We start from the raw sequence: 13,510 nt of genomic DNA on the forward strand, positions 1-13,510 counted from the left end.
GTCTGTTCAGGAAGCCCTCCATCTGCACCGGGTAGGTGGTGTGAAGGGCCCTCACGGGTGGGCAGTCTGCACACTGTCCGCCGCATGCTCCAGCACAGTGGATGAGGTCCAGGGCTGACACACGGAAGCAAGGGAGGTTCTGTGGCAATCCTGGCATGAGTGGGAGGGTTGGTGCAGGCCACTTAGGTGCTACAGGGGAAGTGTGCACAGAGAGACGGACCCTTCTGACCCTGTCCCACAGCCATGCTCAAGCGCTGGGCCGGCTGGACTCCTTACCCCAGCTGCCCCTACTAAGGGCTATCTGGATGGCAGGCAATTTGTGTCAGTATTTGGTGTGAGCCCACCTGGGACTTGCCCGCCACCCCTTGCCTGAATGCTGGCCACCTGGCCCACATCCCCAGCTAAGACCCAAATGTCCAGAGCCTCCTCCAGCCTGTGGGACCATGAATGGCCAGAAAGCCACATCCACTGCCACCAGTGTCTGGTGCACCTCCCTCCCCCGAGACCCACTGTTTCACTTTCCACTTGAGAACTGGGAGCTAAATGCTGGCTTGCTCTGAGAGTCACTGCTCTGCAGAGCCTGAGGCTGGGTTTGCTGGGCTGGCATCTGCTCTGCACAGGATTCTGAGACTTAAGAGGTTTGGCCAAAGTTTGACTAAGTCATTTTCTTTTTCTTTTTTTAAAAATTTTTATTTATTTATGTGTTTGTTTATTTATTTGTGTGTGTGTGTGGCCAGCTCAGCCCACCAGGGGGCGGGGCTGGCGGGCATGTGGTGCTGGGGGATTGAACCACAGTCCCAGTGCTTTGCTTAGCTTAGCTTGTTCTAAGTAGGTGCCTCAGACCACTGAGCCATCTCACCAGCCCTGACTAAATCATTTTCATACCAGGCCAGCTACTTGGAGCTGAGAGTGCTCCGAAAGGCGCCCTGCCCGGAGGCTGCCAGCTGAAGCTCGCTGGCCTGTGTCCTGGAAGAGCACAGCCACTCCCTCTTGCGTGGGCAGAGTGTGTCTGGCACTCCCGCCTGCCCCTGCTCAGGCTGCCCTGGTAGCTCTCACCTGCCAGATCTCCACTGCTGCACCACAGGGTCAAGGACTGGGGCACTGTGTAGCAGGGCTGGGGTCCACCCTTGGCCCTGCCCTTCGGGACACAGACCAGGAAGCTTGCAGAGGAGCTGCAGTGCCTCTTGGAGGGCACCGCTGGAGGGACCACGGGGTGGAGTGCAGCCTGGCACCGCACAGCCAGGGCCGGGTGGGGACGTGTTGTGCAGTCCTGGCTGTCCCACCTGCCCTTCCAGTTCTCGCGGACTCGGGCTCCTCGCGTGTACGCGGCTCTGGGCCTCTGCCCTGGAGCGCTGACCCATGCGTCTCCGTGGGCACCCCAGCGTGACGCCCTCCGGGGGCATGGAACCCTTCCTCAGGAAGCGCCTGACATTTCTGTCATTTTTTTGGGACAAGATCTGGCCAGTGACGGAGAAGCCAGAGGACGACAACCCGGTGCTGCCGGGCTCTGATGCGGAGCCCGTGCCCGAGCGCCCCGCGGAGCCCCGCAGCCCCCTGCCACCGCGCGCGCAACTCTTCCGAGCGCTCTACGACTTCACCGCGCGCTGCGCCGCGGAACTGAGCGTCAGCCGCGGGGATCGGCTCTACGCCCTCAAGGAGGAGGGCGACTACATATTTGCTCACCGGCTGTCTGGCACGCCCAGCGCTGGGCTTGTGCCCATCACCTACGTGGCCAAGGCTGCCCCCGAGACGCTTGCAGACCAGCCGTGAGTACCCGCGCCAGGCCCAGAGTCCGACCGCAGGGCGGAAGGGAGTAAGGCCGAGTTTTGGTGGGTTCGCATCTTCCACATCCAGGGGCCTTTATTGGATGCCCGTGGATGCCAGACTAGCACGCCCTGCTCTGGGCAGCGCGGGCTGGCGCGGGCGGGTCCTGGTGAATCGCCAGCATGGCTTAGCTCCAGGCTTTTGCGTTTGTATCACAATTTATTTTGCAGTGGGCACTGAGCCCTTTCTGCTGGAAGGGCAGGGCTGGGAGATGTCAGGTGAGATGGACACTTGCTACCCCAGAGAACTTACTGCTTCATGGGGCTGCACAGGGCTCCCTAGGGTTGGGTGGGACATTAAGCCAGGCCAAAGCGAGATTTCCACTCACCAAGCCTCCCCACGCTGGTTCAGGTGTGGAGTAGATGGCTTATGTAGGGGCAGGAGCACAGGTGGGGAGAGCCCACCCCTCTCCCCAGAGCACTCTGGGCCTCCAGGGCTGCAGGAGTCCACTGGCAGCAAGTGGCTTGTGTGGCTGCCTGGGTTGCACAGCCTGTGCCCTGGTGCCCACGCTCCCCTGCATGTGTCTTGGGAGGTGCGCTGGGCTATGTACCTCCAAGGGTACGGGAAGGGCCCAGCACTTCTGCCCACCAGCCCGGATCTGGGTCCTGCTGTATGGTAGACCTTGTTCAGAGGCCTTAAGCATTTGACCAAATTCTGAGACGTGGCCCCCGCCTGCCATTCAGCCCATATGTTGTGGTCACCGCAATCCCACTGTCAAGATGGGCTTCTCTCCCTGCCAGAGGTGCTCAGTGGAGAGCAGACAGCCTCACTGGGCTGTGTTTCTGGCCTCTTAAATGAACTTGCTTACCCAAGGCTGCTGGCCAGCTGGGCCTTGGGGTCCACAGGCCCACCAGGGTGCAGCCGCATACCTGGTGCCCACCTCTCCAGTCTGCTTGCTGATGTAGTTCCTCTTTCCCAGGCCTGGGCCCCATCCACCCCTTCTTCCCCATCACTTCCCCATCGTGTCTCCAGCTGTGTTCACGTCTCCAACTCAAGGCCAGCCCTTTGGCCGCTCTGCTGAGTGGGCTACTCTGCATCACACTGCAAGTCCCCCGGAGTCCTTCCTTGCCCTTTCCCTAAATGTTCTTTGGTCTGACCCTATCCCCTGCTCACAGTGGCTCCTCCTGTGGATGGAATAGGGGTTTGCTCTCCGTGCTGTCCTGCTTGGATGGCTACCCTGGGTGGGGCTGGTGCTTCTCTCCCTGCAAGCTCCCACAAGTGAGGTGCTTGGTGTGAAGTGAGTGCTTGGGGCGAGGTGTGGTATCCTGCCTGGGCCTTGGGTAGCAGAGGCGGGCAGTGGGATGGCATGGGACAGCACTGGCTTTGCCTCCCCCAGCGATGCCTCAGGCTCCTAGGCATGAGGAAGCCACACTTGGTGACTTACTTGGAGCTCCACCTGGGTAGAGGGCAGTAGTTGTACAGATGTCTAGATGCCCGAAGAGTGCATGCTGGAGTTCCTGTCTCCATGGGCAGAGAGGGCTGCGCCTCAGCTCAGGAGGGGGATCTCTGTGGATGAGTCCAGGGAGCTCAGGGCTGGCCTGCCCTGCTCTGGCCCCTCAGAAGGGTGCAGACATTGAGCCTTCCCTTAGGGTACTTCTTTCACTAAAGCCCCTGCCAGAAGCCTCTCCTGATCTCCTGGCCAGCCTAGACTCAGCAGCCTCCAGAGGCTTCCAGCTTCCTTCTGGCCAGCTTCTAAAGGAGGACAGACCCTGCTCAACCAGGCAGTACCACCATCCTGCCTGGCCATATGAGTGGCCCAGCACGTGCTCCTGGGACAGTTTGTCAATGGATCCCATTTCCCTGTGGACCCTCCACGGTGATTAGAGCAGTTTAGGATTGGATGGGCTCAGTGAAGCTGTTAGCCTGTGGCCGGGCTGGGGGCTCCTGAGCCCACTTGTTTGTGGCAGGGTCCCCACACTGCCATGGCCCCGGGGTAGACAGGCCCACCTGCAGAGAACAGCATCTGGGTCACCTGGTGTGGCTGGGTCCATTCTGTGCTGGCTTTAGTGGCCCCCAGGTCATCCATGAGGGCCCTTGAGGGCAGCACTGGGGCCCGAGACCCCAGCATGGGCACTGGCTCCTCCCTGAGAGAAGGCATGACGGCTATGGCCCAGGCCTGGCCAGGGCCCATGGGCCAGGTATGGGAGGTGACCACAGGCCTCTGGTTTGCAGCTGGTACTTCAGTGGGCTCAGCCGGACCCAGGCCCAGCAGCTGCTCTTGTCTCCTGCCAATGCACCTGGGGCCTTCCTTATCCGGCCCAGTGAGAGCAGCCTCGGCAGCTACTCACTCTCAGGTATGTGGGCAGCCCCTGAGACTGGCCCCTCCAGGGGGCACCTTGTTTAACCCCACCAGGCCTGACGCCCTGTCAGTACAGGCTCTTTACTCATGCCTGGCAAGCACGCCGGTCACCCATCTGCTTGTTCTCTGCTCCTGTCCTCTCCCTTCTTCCTTTCTCTTTTTTCCTTCCTCTGTTCACTCACAAACTCATTCAATCAGCAAGAATCTGTCATGCGCTCACTGTGCCCCTCTCCCCTGCCCAAATCCGTGCTGCAGACCACACTGGCCGTCTCAGGGACCCTGCAGCCAGCCAAAGCCAGGCCACGAGAGAGGTCGGGGTGGTGGTGTCTCTGCAGGCTGCTGCTGAGGCACAGTGTCCATCTCTGCCCCCCAGTGCGAGCCCAGGCGAAAGTCTGCCACTACCGCATTTGTACAGCACCCGGCGGCCGCCTCTACCTACAGGAGGGCCAGCTCTTCCCCAGCCTGGAGGCGCTGCTCACCTACTACAAGGCCAACTGGAAGCAGATCCAGAGCCCCCTGCTGCAGCCCTGCAGGCCCCAGGTGGGACCCAGGACCCCAACTCAGTCACTCGGCCAGCCCTGGGACCCAGCCCTGGCTTGCATCACCTCAGCTCCCTGCGTGAGTTCTATCCTATCTGAGCTGGTGGAGGAAGGATGGTGTATGTGTGTGTGTGTGTGTGTGTGTGTGTGTGTGTGTGTGTGTGGTGCTACTGTGTCCCCAGCTCCGAGAGGTCAGCTGGGGGAGGTACCCACAGCTGCTGCCCGCCTCCAGGGCAGAAGCTGTAGGAGGAGATGCGAGTCCCTGGTGCCTCCTGATCTTTGGGACTGTCCTGGACAGACTGTGGTGAGGGGCTGGGCAGCCATCTGGTCTCTCTGGTCTCCTAATAACAGCCCAGCCAGCGATGATAATGAGTATTTGTGGACGGATATCCGGCTCAGGCAAAGGCATCACTTAAGTCCTGAAGCAATTAGCTCCCACAGCTCTGGGCCCAGTTCCCCAGACGTCAGCGCTGGCCTCCTACTTATTCATTTATGTATGTATGTTTAGTACTGGGAATCAAAGTCAGGACCTTGTGCTTGCCAGGCAGGTGCTGTGTCACTGCTAGGACCCCAGCTGTGGCTCCCCTTATCCCAGCGTGGGCCCAGGCTGGTGTGTGCTGGGGCACAGGTGCTGAGGTCTGCTTCTGGGCCCTTCCGCGGACATGGGTGCCAGGGCCCTGCTGCACAACCACTCTGCCCAGCCTGCCCACTCTGCCCGAGGAGCAGCAGGCAGGATACTGAACCCCTCCTTCCCACAGAAGCCCCTGGCACAGGACAAGTGGGAGCGGCCACGCTCAGAATTTGTCCTTCGGAGGAAGCTGGGTGAAGGCTACTTTGGGGAGGTCTGGGAAGGCCTGTGGCTGGGCTCTGTGCCTGTGGCAGTCAAGGTCATCAAGTCAGGTGAGGCTTTGCCTGCCCAAGTCCTCCAGACAGGCCTAGATCCAGCACCCACTGCCTTCTGATCCCGGGAGCTCCAGGGGCAGTGGCGGCCAGTGGCATGGCCAATCTTGGAGCAGGATCTTTTCCTGCAGCCGACATGAAGCTGGCTGACCTCGCCAAGGAGATCGAGGCCCTGAAGAGCCTGCGGCATGAGCGGCTCATCCGGCTGCATGCAGTGTGCTCCGTGGGGGCGCCTGTGTACATCGTCACGGAGCTCATGCGCAAGGGCAACCTGCAGGCCTTCCTGGGCAGTGAGTACCCTGCGTCCCTACCGGGCAGCAGCCTGGCATCGCCCAGGGAAGACAGCAGCTGCCCCTTGGGCCTGGAGGTGTCTCAGGGACCATATACAGGACATGTGACTCAGGCTACACACTGGCCCATCAGGCCTCCAGCCAGTGAGGGCTAGGGCTTGGATCTGGGCCCGACCTGGACTTCGCTGCTATCAGAATGTAATTGTTCCAGCCTGGGCAAGAGTCCAGGTGGGGGCAGGGATGGGTCCCATTTGGATCACCAGATTCTATGTACTGTGATCGCAGACCCAGTGGGCCTCGTGCTACCCAGCTCCTCTCTGGTCCTTCAATGCCCCGGTCTTCCTTGAGGGCTGAGCTCGTGGCCAGGAGGCATGGCGCCTTGAATGGCCGTGGTGGTGAGCACAGTCGTCCTCTTTCCAGGGCAGTGAGTTCCCCACTCTAGCTTAGAGATGAGACTGAGCCCCAGAGGGCGCTGCTGCCCCTGCAGTGCCCGCCTCTCCCACCTTGGCCTGTGCCCTCCTGAGCCCTGGCCTCTGGTCCTTGGCCTCTGAACCCTCTCCCCCTGCAGGCCCCGAGGGCCAGGGACTGAGCCTGCTTCTCCTGCTGAGCTTCACCTGCCAGGTGGCTGAGGGCATGAGCTACTTGGAGGAGCAGCGTGTTGTCCATCGGGACCTGGCTGCTAGGAATGTGCTCGTGGGGGATGACCTTACCTGCAAAGTGGCTGACTTTGGCCTGGCCCGGCTACTCAAGGTCAGTGGGGGAGGGTCTGCTGGGCCTGTGGGAGGGGAGAGGCCTTGTTGTCTGCCCACTGCTGACCTCCCCTTCCCCCAGGATGACATCTACTCCCCAAGCAGCAGCTCCAAGATCCCTGTCAAGTGGACAGCACCCGAGGCGGCCAATTACTGCATCTTCTCACAGAAGTCTGATGTCTGGTCCTTCGGTATCCTGTTGTATGAGGTCTTCACCTTTGGCCAGTGTCCCTACGAAGGTGTGCTTCCTGAGGGGACACAGGCCTCATCGGGGAAGTTCAGTCTGCGGGAGAGAGCACACCTTGCCTGGGAGTTGCTGGCCCAGGGTGTGGACCCCAGGCCCCAAGATACTCCCTTGGGTGGGAGGGTCTGGCCAAGGCCAGCTAGCGATGCAGGGACTGGGCTGGGGCGTCCCCAGGGACCCTTGTCCTCTCACTGGTGCCTTCCCCAGGGATGAGTAATCATGAGACGCTACAGCAGCTCAGCCGCGGGTACCGGCTGCCCCGCCCAGCTGCCTGCCCGGCGGAAGTGTACTTGCTCATGCTGGAGTGCTGGAAGGGCAGCCCCGAGGAGCGGCCTGCCTTCACCATGCTGTGGGAGAGGCTGGATGCCATTCACAGGCGCCTGCAGCTGGGCCGCACATGACTGGAGCTCTGGGCCCAGGTTGGAGCAAAGACTGATGCTTCAGGCAGGGCATCTCCCAGAACGGTACTGCCAATAGCACAGACCACGGAGGCCACATGGCCAGGAACCCTACAGCCTTTGTGTGTCCAACTGTTGACCTGTGCTGCCATGGCTATATGTACGTGTCCGCGTGTGGACACGTGTGGCCCATGCTTGGCCCAGACACCCACCCCGGCAGCAGTGAGGTTGAAGTCCTCAGCCCTGCATGGCTGGCATTCCTGGAATCTTCAGAAGGACAAAAAAGCTAGAAGTGTAGCTCGTGGAAGCCCTGGGCCCAGTGGCTGCCCCTCCCCCGGGCTTGGCTGCCCTCTCCCAGGTCTGCCTCCCTGGGAGGGTCTGTGGAGGACAGGCCCAGGCCACCCTGTTCTTTGGCTCCCAAGCAGACCACGCAGCATGCCCTGTGCTGCTACGGGGACAGCACCACTGGGCATGCACGGGCAGCACTCAAGAAGTCTGTTCTGACTCAGCCATGGGCATAGACATGCCATACATGCCGGTTCCCTTTACCCTGAGCTGGAGCAGGAGCAGATGGGGGTCTGGCCCAGCAGGCAAAGGTGGGGGAGAGAGTTGGGCCCCGTCCAGGGCCCGAGGGTGCCAGAATGGGCACAGTCTCAGGGTCTGGCAGAGCCAGGAGACTCCCGAGCTTGCTGGAGCTAACAGGCTGGGGCTAAGGCGGGCAGCTCTGTGAAACTGCAGGAAGGGCAGGCTGGGTGGCCACATTTCCCGGGCAGGACCTGCATTTCAAAGCTGTTTCTTAAGGGGGTGCTAGTTGGGGGGCAGGGATTCCGGATGACAGATGGGGCAGAAGGCAGTGGTGCGCTGGCAACTCAGCGACGACAGGTCTCGGGTTTAAACAATGAAAAGCCCTAGATGGGCTACACTGTGGGTGTGACCCTTTGGGAACATCCAGTTGGCCCTTGATTACCCCACACCTGGGAATGATGGAGGCAACATGTTTGAGGGCTTGATCCCAGAAGCTGCAGGGTTCAGGGTGAGGGTTGGGGGGGTCATGCGGGCACCAAACACTGCTGTGGATGGACTGCTGCAGAGCTCATGGCTGGAGGTGTGTGGCAGGAAGTTGGTCGTGGGGTTGCAGCCTGGCCGCAGCTCCAGGAAGGAGGCGGACCTAGAGCCTTAGTGGTGGCACCAGCCCTGTGTGGGTCAGGGACAGAGTGCTTTAGTTTGAACCTCTGGGGGATATTGCCTGTCCCCAGTTCTTTCCTCTCTCCCAGACTCTACCTGTCTGTCTCCTGGGTGCCCTGAGGCTGGCAGGCCTCCTCTACTACACCCTTCACAGTGATGTTTTTGCTTTGAAGTCAGCCAGCCGTAGAAAGAAATTAAAACTGTGAACCAAAATAAATCTTCCTTCCTCTAAGCTTTTTGTGGCACGTATTTTGTTCAGAGACAGCACTAACTGGTACAGTCGTACATGTAGGTGTCTTGACCCAGCCATGGGAAGATATCTTAGTGAGGCACAGGGAGTCTGGGGGGCTTTGTTTGGGGTCCCCAAAGACCCTGTCTCAGCCTTGCTAGGAGCCATTTAGCAGCTGTCTCCAGAGGTTGACAAGAAGACAGGCCTCAGCCATTGTCCCCTAAAGGGTTGGAGTTTAGGGGTAGTGCTGCCCTGTGGACACCAATTTGTTCATAGTCACTGTCTATAGTCCTTGCAGTGGCTTTCAAGGGAGGGAGCTTGGAATTGAACCACATGTGCACAGTGACCCAGGCAGGAGTGGGGCAGGAGGCCACAGCCAGGATGATGCCTGAGCCAAGTGGAACCAGCCAGGCTGTAGCTCCCCCTGCGGTGAGCAGTGGACCCGTGGGCCTCAGAAGCTCCTGGCCTTGTGATGGCGGCAGAGTGGCTTGAGCAAGCCTTCGGTGGCACACCTTGGCCCTGCCCGTTGGGATGGCCAGGCTTTCACTGAGCAGAGCGGGCAGGCCTGTGCTCCTCTGGAGTCCTGCCAAGAAGTGCCTGGGGCTGCTGAGAGGTGGCATGTCTGCAGCTGGAAGAGGCTGCCCAGCAAGCAGTGTGAGGGCTGGACGCCGCCTGACCACAGGCAGGTTTATCCGTGGGCCCTGGCATGTCCCTGGGTGCCGTACCAGCCACAGGCCAAACTAGTTTGGCCCTCCTGGGTCTCGAGGAGGGCAGGGACTTTCCTGCTTCCTGGTGTGGCTTAGACAGAAGCACCCATGCAAAGTCTGCCCAGGGACACACCAGGACCCCTAGAACAGCTGGCAGCAGAGAAGGCTTGAGGGCACTGAGCTCTCTGAGCCTGGGCCACCCAGCACCATTGGCCCAGCACCCAGCCATCCAGCTCCCCCCCAGGCCTCTTCCAGGCAGTGGACCTCTGACCTCTGACCTCTGACCTCTGAGCTGCTCTCAGGCCCTCCCCCAATCTGGCAGGGACTGAGTGGGCTGGCCAGGACATTCTCAAATGGCAATGGATAGGGGAGCTCACGGCACAGTACCTGTCTGGCAAGCACAAGGTCCTGCAACAGTCCTCAGGACCAGAGAGAAACAAAAACAAAACAAAAAACTCAAATGATAATGGACAGTGCTATTATTTCTCAATGAAAAGTTTAGCTGGGACTGTAGCTTAGCAGTAGGTAGAGCATTTGTCTACCACATGTGAAGCCCTAGGTTCAGGCCCCACCACCCCAAAAACTAAAAAAAAAAGTTCAAATGAGAAGGGTTAAGAGTGCAATTCCCCTGCCACGCCATCCTCACACCCTTGGTCACACCACCCCTGCCCCCACCCTGGCCCTTGTAGCTGCCCCAGCCCCTGGTGGGAGCACCCTGGTTGGAAACCGCGGCAGTGGGGGAGGTGGTAGGAGTCTCCTGGAGAGGTCGGAGGGGCAGATTCCAGAATCTGGGGCAGGTGTGTGGGGACAGGGGAGGGGCTGGGGAGGGAGGGGAAGGGCCCTGAGAGAGGGCTGTGCCTGCTGCTGGTGGTCCTTGGCGCCACCTTGTGTCTTCTGGAGGGAGGGCGCCCTCCAGGCCGTCTTCCCTCACGTGGGCTGTTGTGTCTCCCGCTAGGCTCAGGGCTGCAGCTGCAGGGTGTTCTGGGGTGGTTCCTCATGCACTTGGGGACAGCCATGTCCTCCTGTCTTGGGCAGTCACCAGCACCCCAGTCTGCAGACTTCACAGCCTGGGCTGGGGTGCACCCAACCTTGGCCTGCAGGTCTCACCCTAAGCTCTCCTGGCTCCACGGTCCCCTCCTCGGGGTGGGTCCTGCAGCACCAAGTAGGGGAACACAGCAGCTCCCACACTCCATGTGCTAGGTGCACCCTGCAGTGACCCACCCCGTCCTGCCTGTCTTCCCACACCTGTGCACATCCCAGGCCCAGGGTTCCGCTGACCTGTGTGTGCCCCCTGTGAGGGGCTGCCCCACCTCCCACCCAGCTCCAGCCCGGCTACTCGGCCATGCAGCTGGCAGGTGAAGACCTGGCCTTGTGGGCTCAGGTGGCGCGCAGGATGGAGTCTACAGGTGTAGGGTGTGGCCAGCTCCTGCCTCCTCATGAGGAAGTGGGTGGAGGTGGCTCAGGAGGGAGAGCCCTGCCTGCCCCTCCCAATGCAGGTGCCCACAGGTGGCCCACATCCCAGTCCTGCTACTGCACTGCCATGGCGTCCCAGGGCCAGGCCCACTCGGGCCCCAAGTACGTGGGCCTCTGGGACTTTAAGGCCCGGACAGATGAGGAGCTGAGCTTCCGGGCGGGAGACCTGCTCCATGTGGCCAGGAAGGAGGACCAGTGGTGGTGGGTCACTCTGTTGGACGACTTGGGCCAGGCCCTGGCAGAGGGCTATGTGCCCCACAACTACCTGGCTGAGAAGGAGACGGTGGAGTCTGAGCCGTGAGTATCGCTGGGCCCTTGGGACAGAGGGGTACAGCAGCTTCCTGGCTGGCCTGGGGAGGTCAGGAGGGCTGCAGGCTCTGGGTCCATCTCCCTGCATCCTGAGGTCAAGGCTGGGTCCCCAGCTGGGCCCAGACTCTGGACACTACTCTCCTGGTACACAGTATTGACTGGGCCATGAAGTTGCAGGACGTTGGGGATGGGCCTCAGAGGTGAGGGGCCTCTTCTCTGTGACCTAGAGAGGACAGAGAGTCCAGGGTAGGCCATAGGGGCACTGACCAGCGGTGAGCGCAAACTCTGTGAGAGCCTCAGGCCCTTGGGAGTGTGCAGGTTGCTTACTTTGTGAACAGCTGGAACCAGACCTGCGACCTAGTTAGGGGAGCGCAAAGGCAGCTGGGGCAAACTCTAGCTGCGCGTCAGCCCTTTCCAGGCTCTGGCCCACGGTGCCTCAGCTGCCCGCCTGGCGGGGCCCCAGGGTCCTCGAGGGATGTAAGGGGCTGACATGGGCTTGTCCATGGCGCTGAGGGCCTGCCTTCTCTCCTCCTGTGGGAGGGGCCCTGTGGCCCACGCCCAAGAACCCTGACTCTCAGCACCCTCCCAAGTGAGTGCCCATGGCACGCCAGACAGGTACTTGAGTACTGTGTGCCAGGTAGGCCACAGCATGCTGGGTTCCCAGTAGGAGTGTCAGAGGCAGAGGCCCATTGCAGGGCACGTGAGACGCTGGTGAGGGCTCAGAAGGGCAGCTTTGGAGGCCCTGGTCCCGAGTACGCAGCTGCTGTGGGTGGTGCAAGACGAATCTTCCAGCTCTGTGAGCGCCAAGGGGTGGAGGCGGAAGGCCCCCACCGAGTGGTGATCTTCTATGTGGGGCCCATGTGCTGACACCTCTGGAGGGAGCTGGGGACACCAAGAGGAGAGCCGGCCAGGAGCCCCACTCCACACTTCAAAGCACAGGGTTCCTCCGTGCCCAGAATTGAAGACGGTGTAAGCTGAGCGTGGTGATGCACGTCTGTAGTCCCAGCACTCTGGAGCCTGAGGCAGGGGTCACACATTTAAGCCCAGGATGGGCAATTTAGCAACTTGAGACCCTGTCTCAAAAAACAAAAAGGCAGGGCTGGGGAGATGGCTCAGTAGAATAAGCATTTGCCTGGCAAACTCAAGGGGCTGAGTTCAATCCCTGGTTCCACAAAAAAAAAAAAAAAAAAAAAAAGCTAATTGATGGGGCTCAATGTACAGGACCTCTCCTGGGTCCCATGGCCAGTAACAAATAAAAAACCTAAGTGTGTGGGAGTGCTTCCACGTGCATCGCAGTGTGCAGTGCCCACCCTTCCTCCTCTGAGTCATTAGGACCTTTCTTAGCACCCAGAGCCTGCCCTTTAGGGTGCTCAGGCTCCAGGACAGGCAAAGAAGGGGTCCCTCCAGGGCTGGGGACAGTGAGGTGGGCAGCTCGGTCAGGACTGAGGTGGGTGGTGGTGGCACAGGTGGCCACGGTCGCAGTGGGCACCGTGGGCAGCTTGGGGGCAGAGTGCGTGTGGAGCTGGGTGGAGGCAGCGCTAGCTCAGGCCACTCCTCTCTGCAGTTGGTTCTTTGGCCACATCTCCCGCTCTGAAGCAACACACCGGCTGCAAGCACAGGGCAGTTCACCTGGCACCTTCCTCGTCAGGGTCAGCAAGAAGTCGGGTGCAGACTATGTTCTGTCTGGTATGGTCCCTCAGCCCGTCCCCGTCTGCCCAGGCTCTGCTAGCGGCTGGGCCCTCTGGCTCCTCCAGGGAGTTCTGACCCCACTGCGTAGGTGCAGCCCACCCAGTACGGCTCTCTGTGGCAGAAGCCAGAGTAGAGAGCCAGGGTGGGCCTCTGGGGTCCTCTCCCGCCAGCCTTGCCCACAGCCTCTGTCTCAGGAGGCATAGAACCCACAGGAGTCCTGGCCTGGTGTGAGCTGCCCTTGAAGCACATGGGGAGCCCAGCAGCCCAGCTCACCAGATGCCAGTGTGGCTAGGGCTGTGGCAGAGGCTGGCATTGCAGCCTGGGGGTTGGCCCCGGGCCAGTGAGCAGGCTGGTGGCTGGCCCAGTGCGTGACACTCAGGCCGTGCGGCACTACAGGATCTGGCGGCATGAGAGTGGCCGGCTGTACCTAAATGAGGCAGTGTCCTTCTCCAGCCTGGTGGAGCTCGTGGACTACCACAGGGCCCAGAGCCTGTCCCACAGCCTGCGGCTGACCATGCCCTGCTGGAAGGTAGGGCCACCTGCCCCTGCAGGACTCAAGTGCTTGGTGTCAAGAAGGAGTGCGTGCAGAGCAGGAGTGAGGTGGATCAGTGTCAAGAGGGCGGGCGTGCAGAGCAGGAGTGAGGTGGATCAGTGTCAAGAGGGCGGGCGTGCAGA

The 13,510-nt window shown here is 60.8% G+C and overlaps 2 protein-coding genes across 5 annotated transcripts in view; both read left to right on the plus strand.

The window, feature by feature from the left end:
* Positions 1-907: 907 nt before the first annotated feature.
* Positions 908-8,641, plus strand: Srms (src-related kinase lacking C-terminal regulatory tyrosine and N-terminal myristylation sites). 4 transcript variants are annotated; one of them, XR_002818745.1, is made up of 8 exons: positions 908-1,766; positions 3,997-4,118; positions 4,497-4,741; positions 5,421-5,562; positions 5,694-5,852; positions 6,421-6,602; positions 6,707-6,840; positions 7,053-7,145. XR_002818745.1 is itself a non-coding variant. In XM_023704325.1 (8 exons), the coding sequence occupies exons 1-8, from the start codon at positions 1,360-1,362 to the stop codon at positions 7,244-7,246; spliced, it is 1,566 nt and encodes a 521-aa protein (XP_023560093.1). In that variant the 5' UTR covers positions 914-1,359; the 3' UTR covers positions 7,247-8,641. The 4 variants fall into 4 exon arrangements, 3 of the variants coding, with proteins under 3 accessions (XP_023560093.1, XP_023560091.1, XP_004644245.2); XM_023704325.1 differs by having other exon boundaries at positions 914-1,766; positions 4,539-4,741; positions 6,684-6,840; positions 7,053-8,641; XM_023704323.1 differs by having other exon boundaries at positions 915-1,766; positions 6,684-6,840; positions 7,053-8,641.
* A 2,263-nt stretch (positions 8,642-10,904) lies between these two features.
* Ptk6 (protein tyrosine kinase 6) overlaps positions 10,905-13,510 on the plus strand; it is a 7,609-nt gene continuing 5,003 nt past the window's right edge. Inside the window, exons 1-3 of the mRNA XM_004644189.2 lie at positions 10,905-11,134; positions 12,711-12,832; positions 13,201-13,364. Of these exons, the coding sequence (XP_004644246.1) occupies positions 10,905-11,134; positions 12,711-12,832; positions 13,201-13,364 (516 nt within the window). The remainder of the gene's footprint in view (positions 11,135-12,710; positions 12,833-13,200; positions 13,365-13,510) is intronic.

This window comes from Octodon degus, unplaced genomic scaffold, assembly GCF_000260255.1.
Source record: "Octodon degus isolate 3935 unplaced genomic scaffold, OctDeg1.0 scaffold00194, whole genome shotgun sequence".
Taxonomy (NCBI): Eukaryota; Metazoa; Chordata; class Mammalia; order Rodentia; family Octodontidae; genus Octodon; species Octodon degus.

What these genes read in the sequence shown, in the direction of transcription:
- Srms (XM_023704323.1), top strand. Translation starts at nt 1,360, where the DNA reads ATGCGTCTCCGTGGGCACCCCAGCGTGACGCCCTCCGGGGGCATGGAA. An exon ending in GAGACGCTTGCAGACCAGCC is followed by an intron (nt 1,767 to 3,996) that starts GTGAGTACCCGC and finishes TCTGGTTTGCAG; the next exon opens with CTGGTACTTCAGTGGGCTCA. An exon ending in AGTCAAGGTCATCAAGTCAG is followed by an intron (nt 5,563 to 5,693) that starts GTGAGGCTTTGC and finishes CTTTTCCTGCAG; the next exon opens with CCGACATGAAGCTGGCTGAC.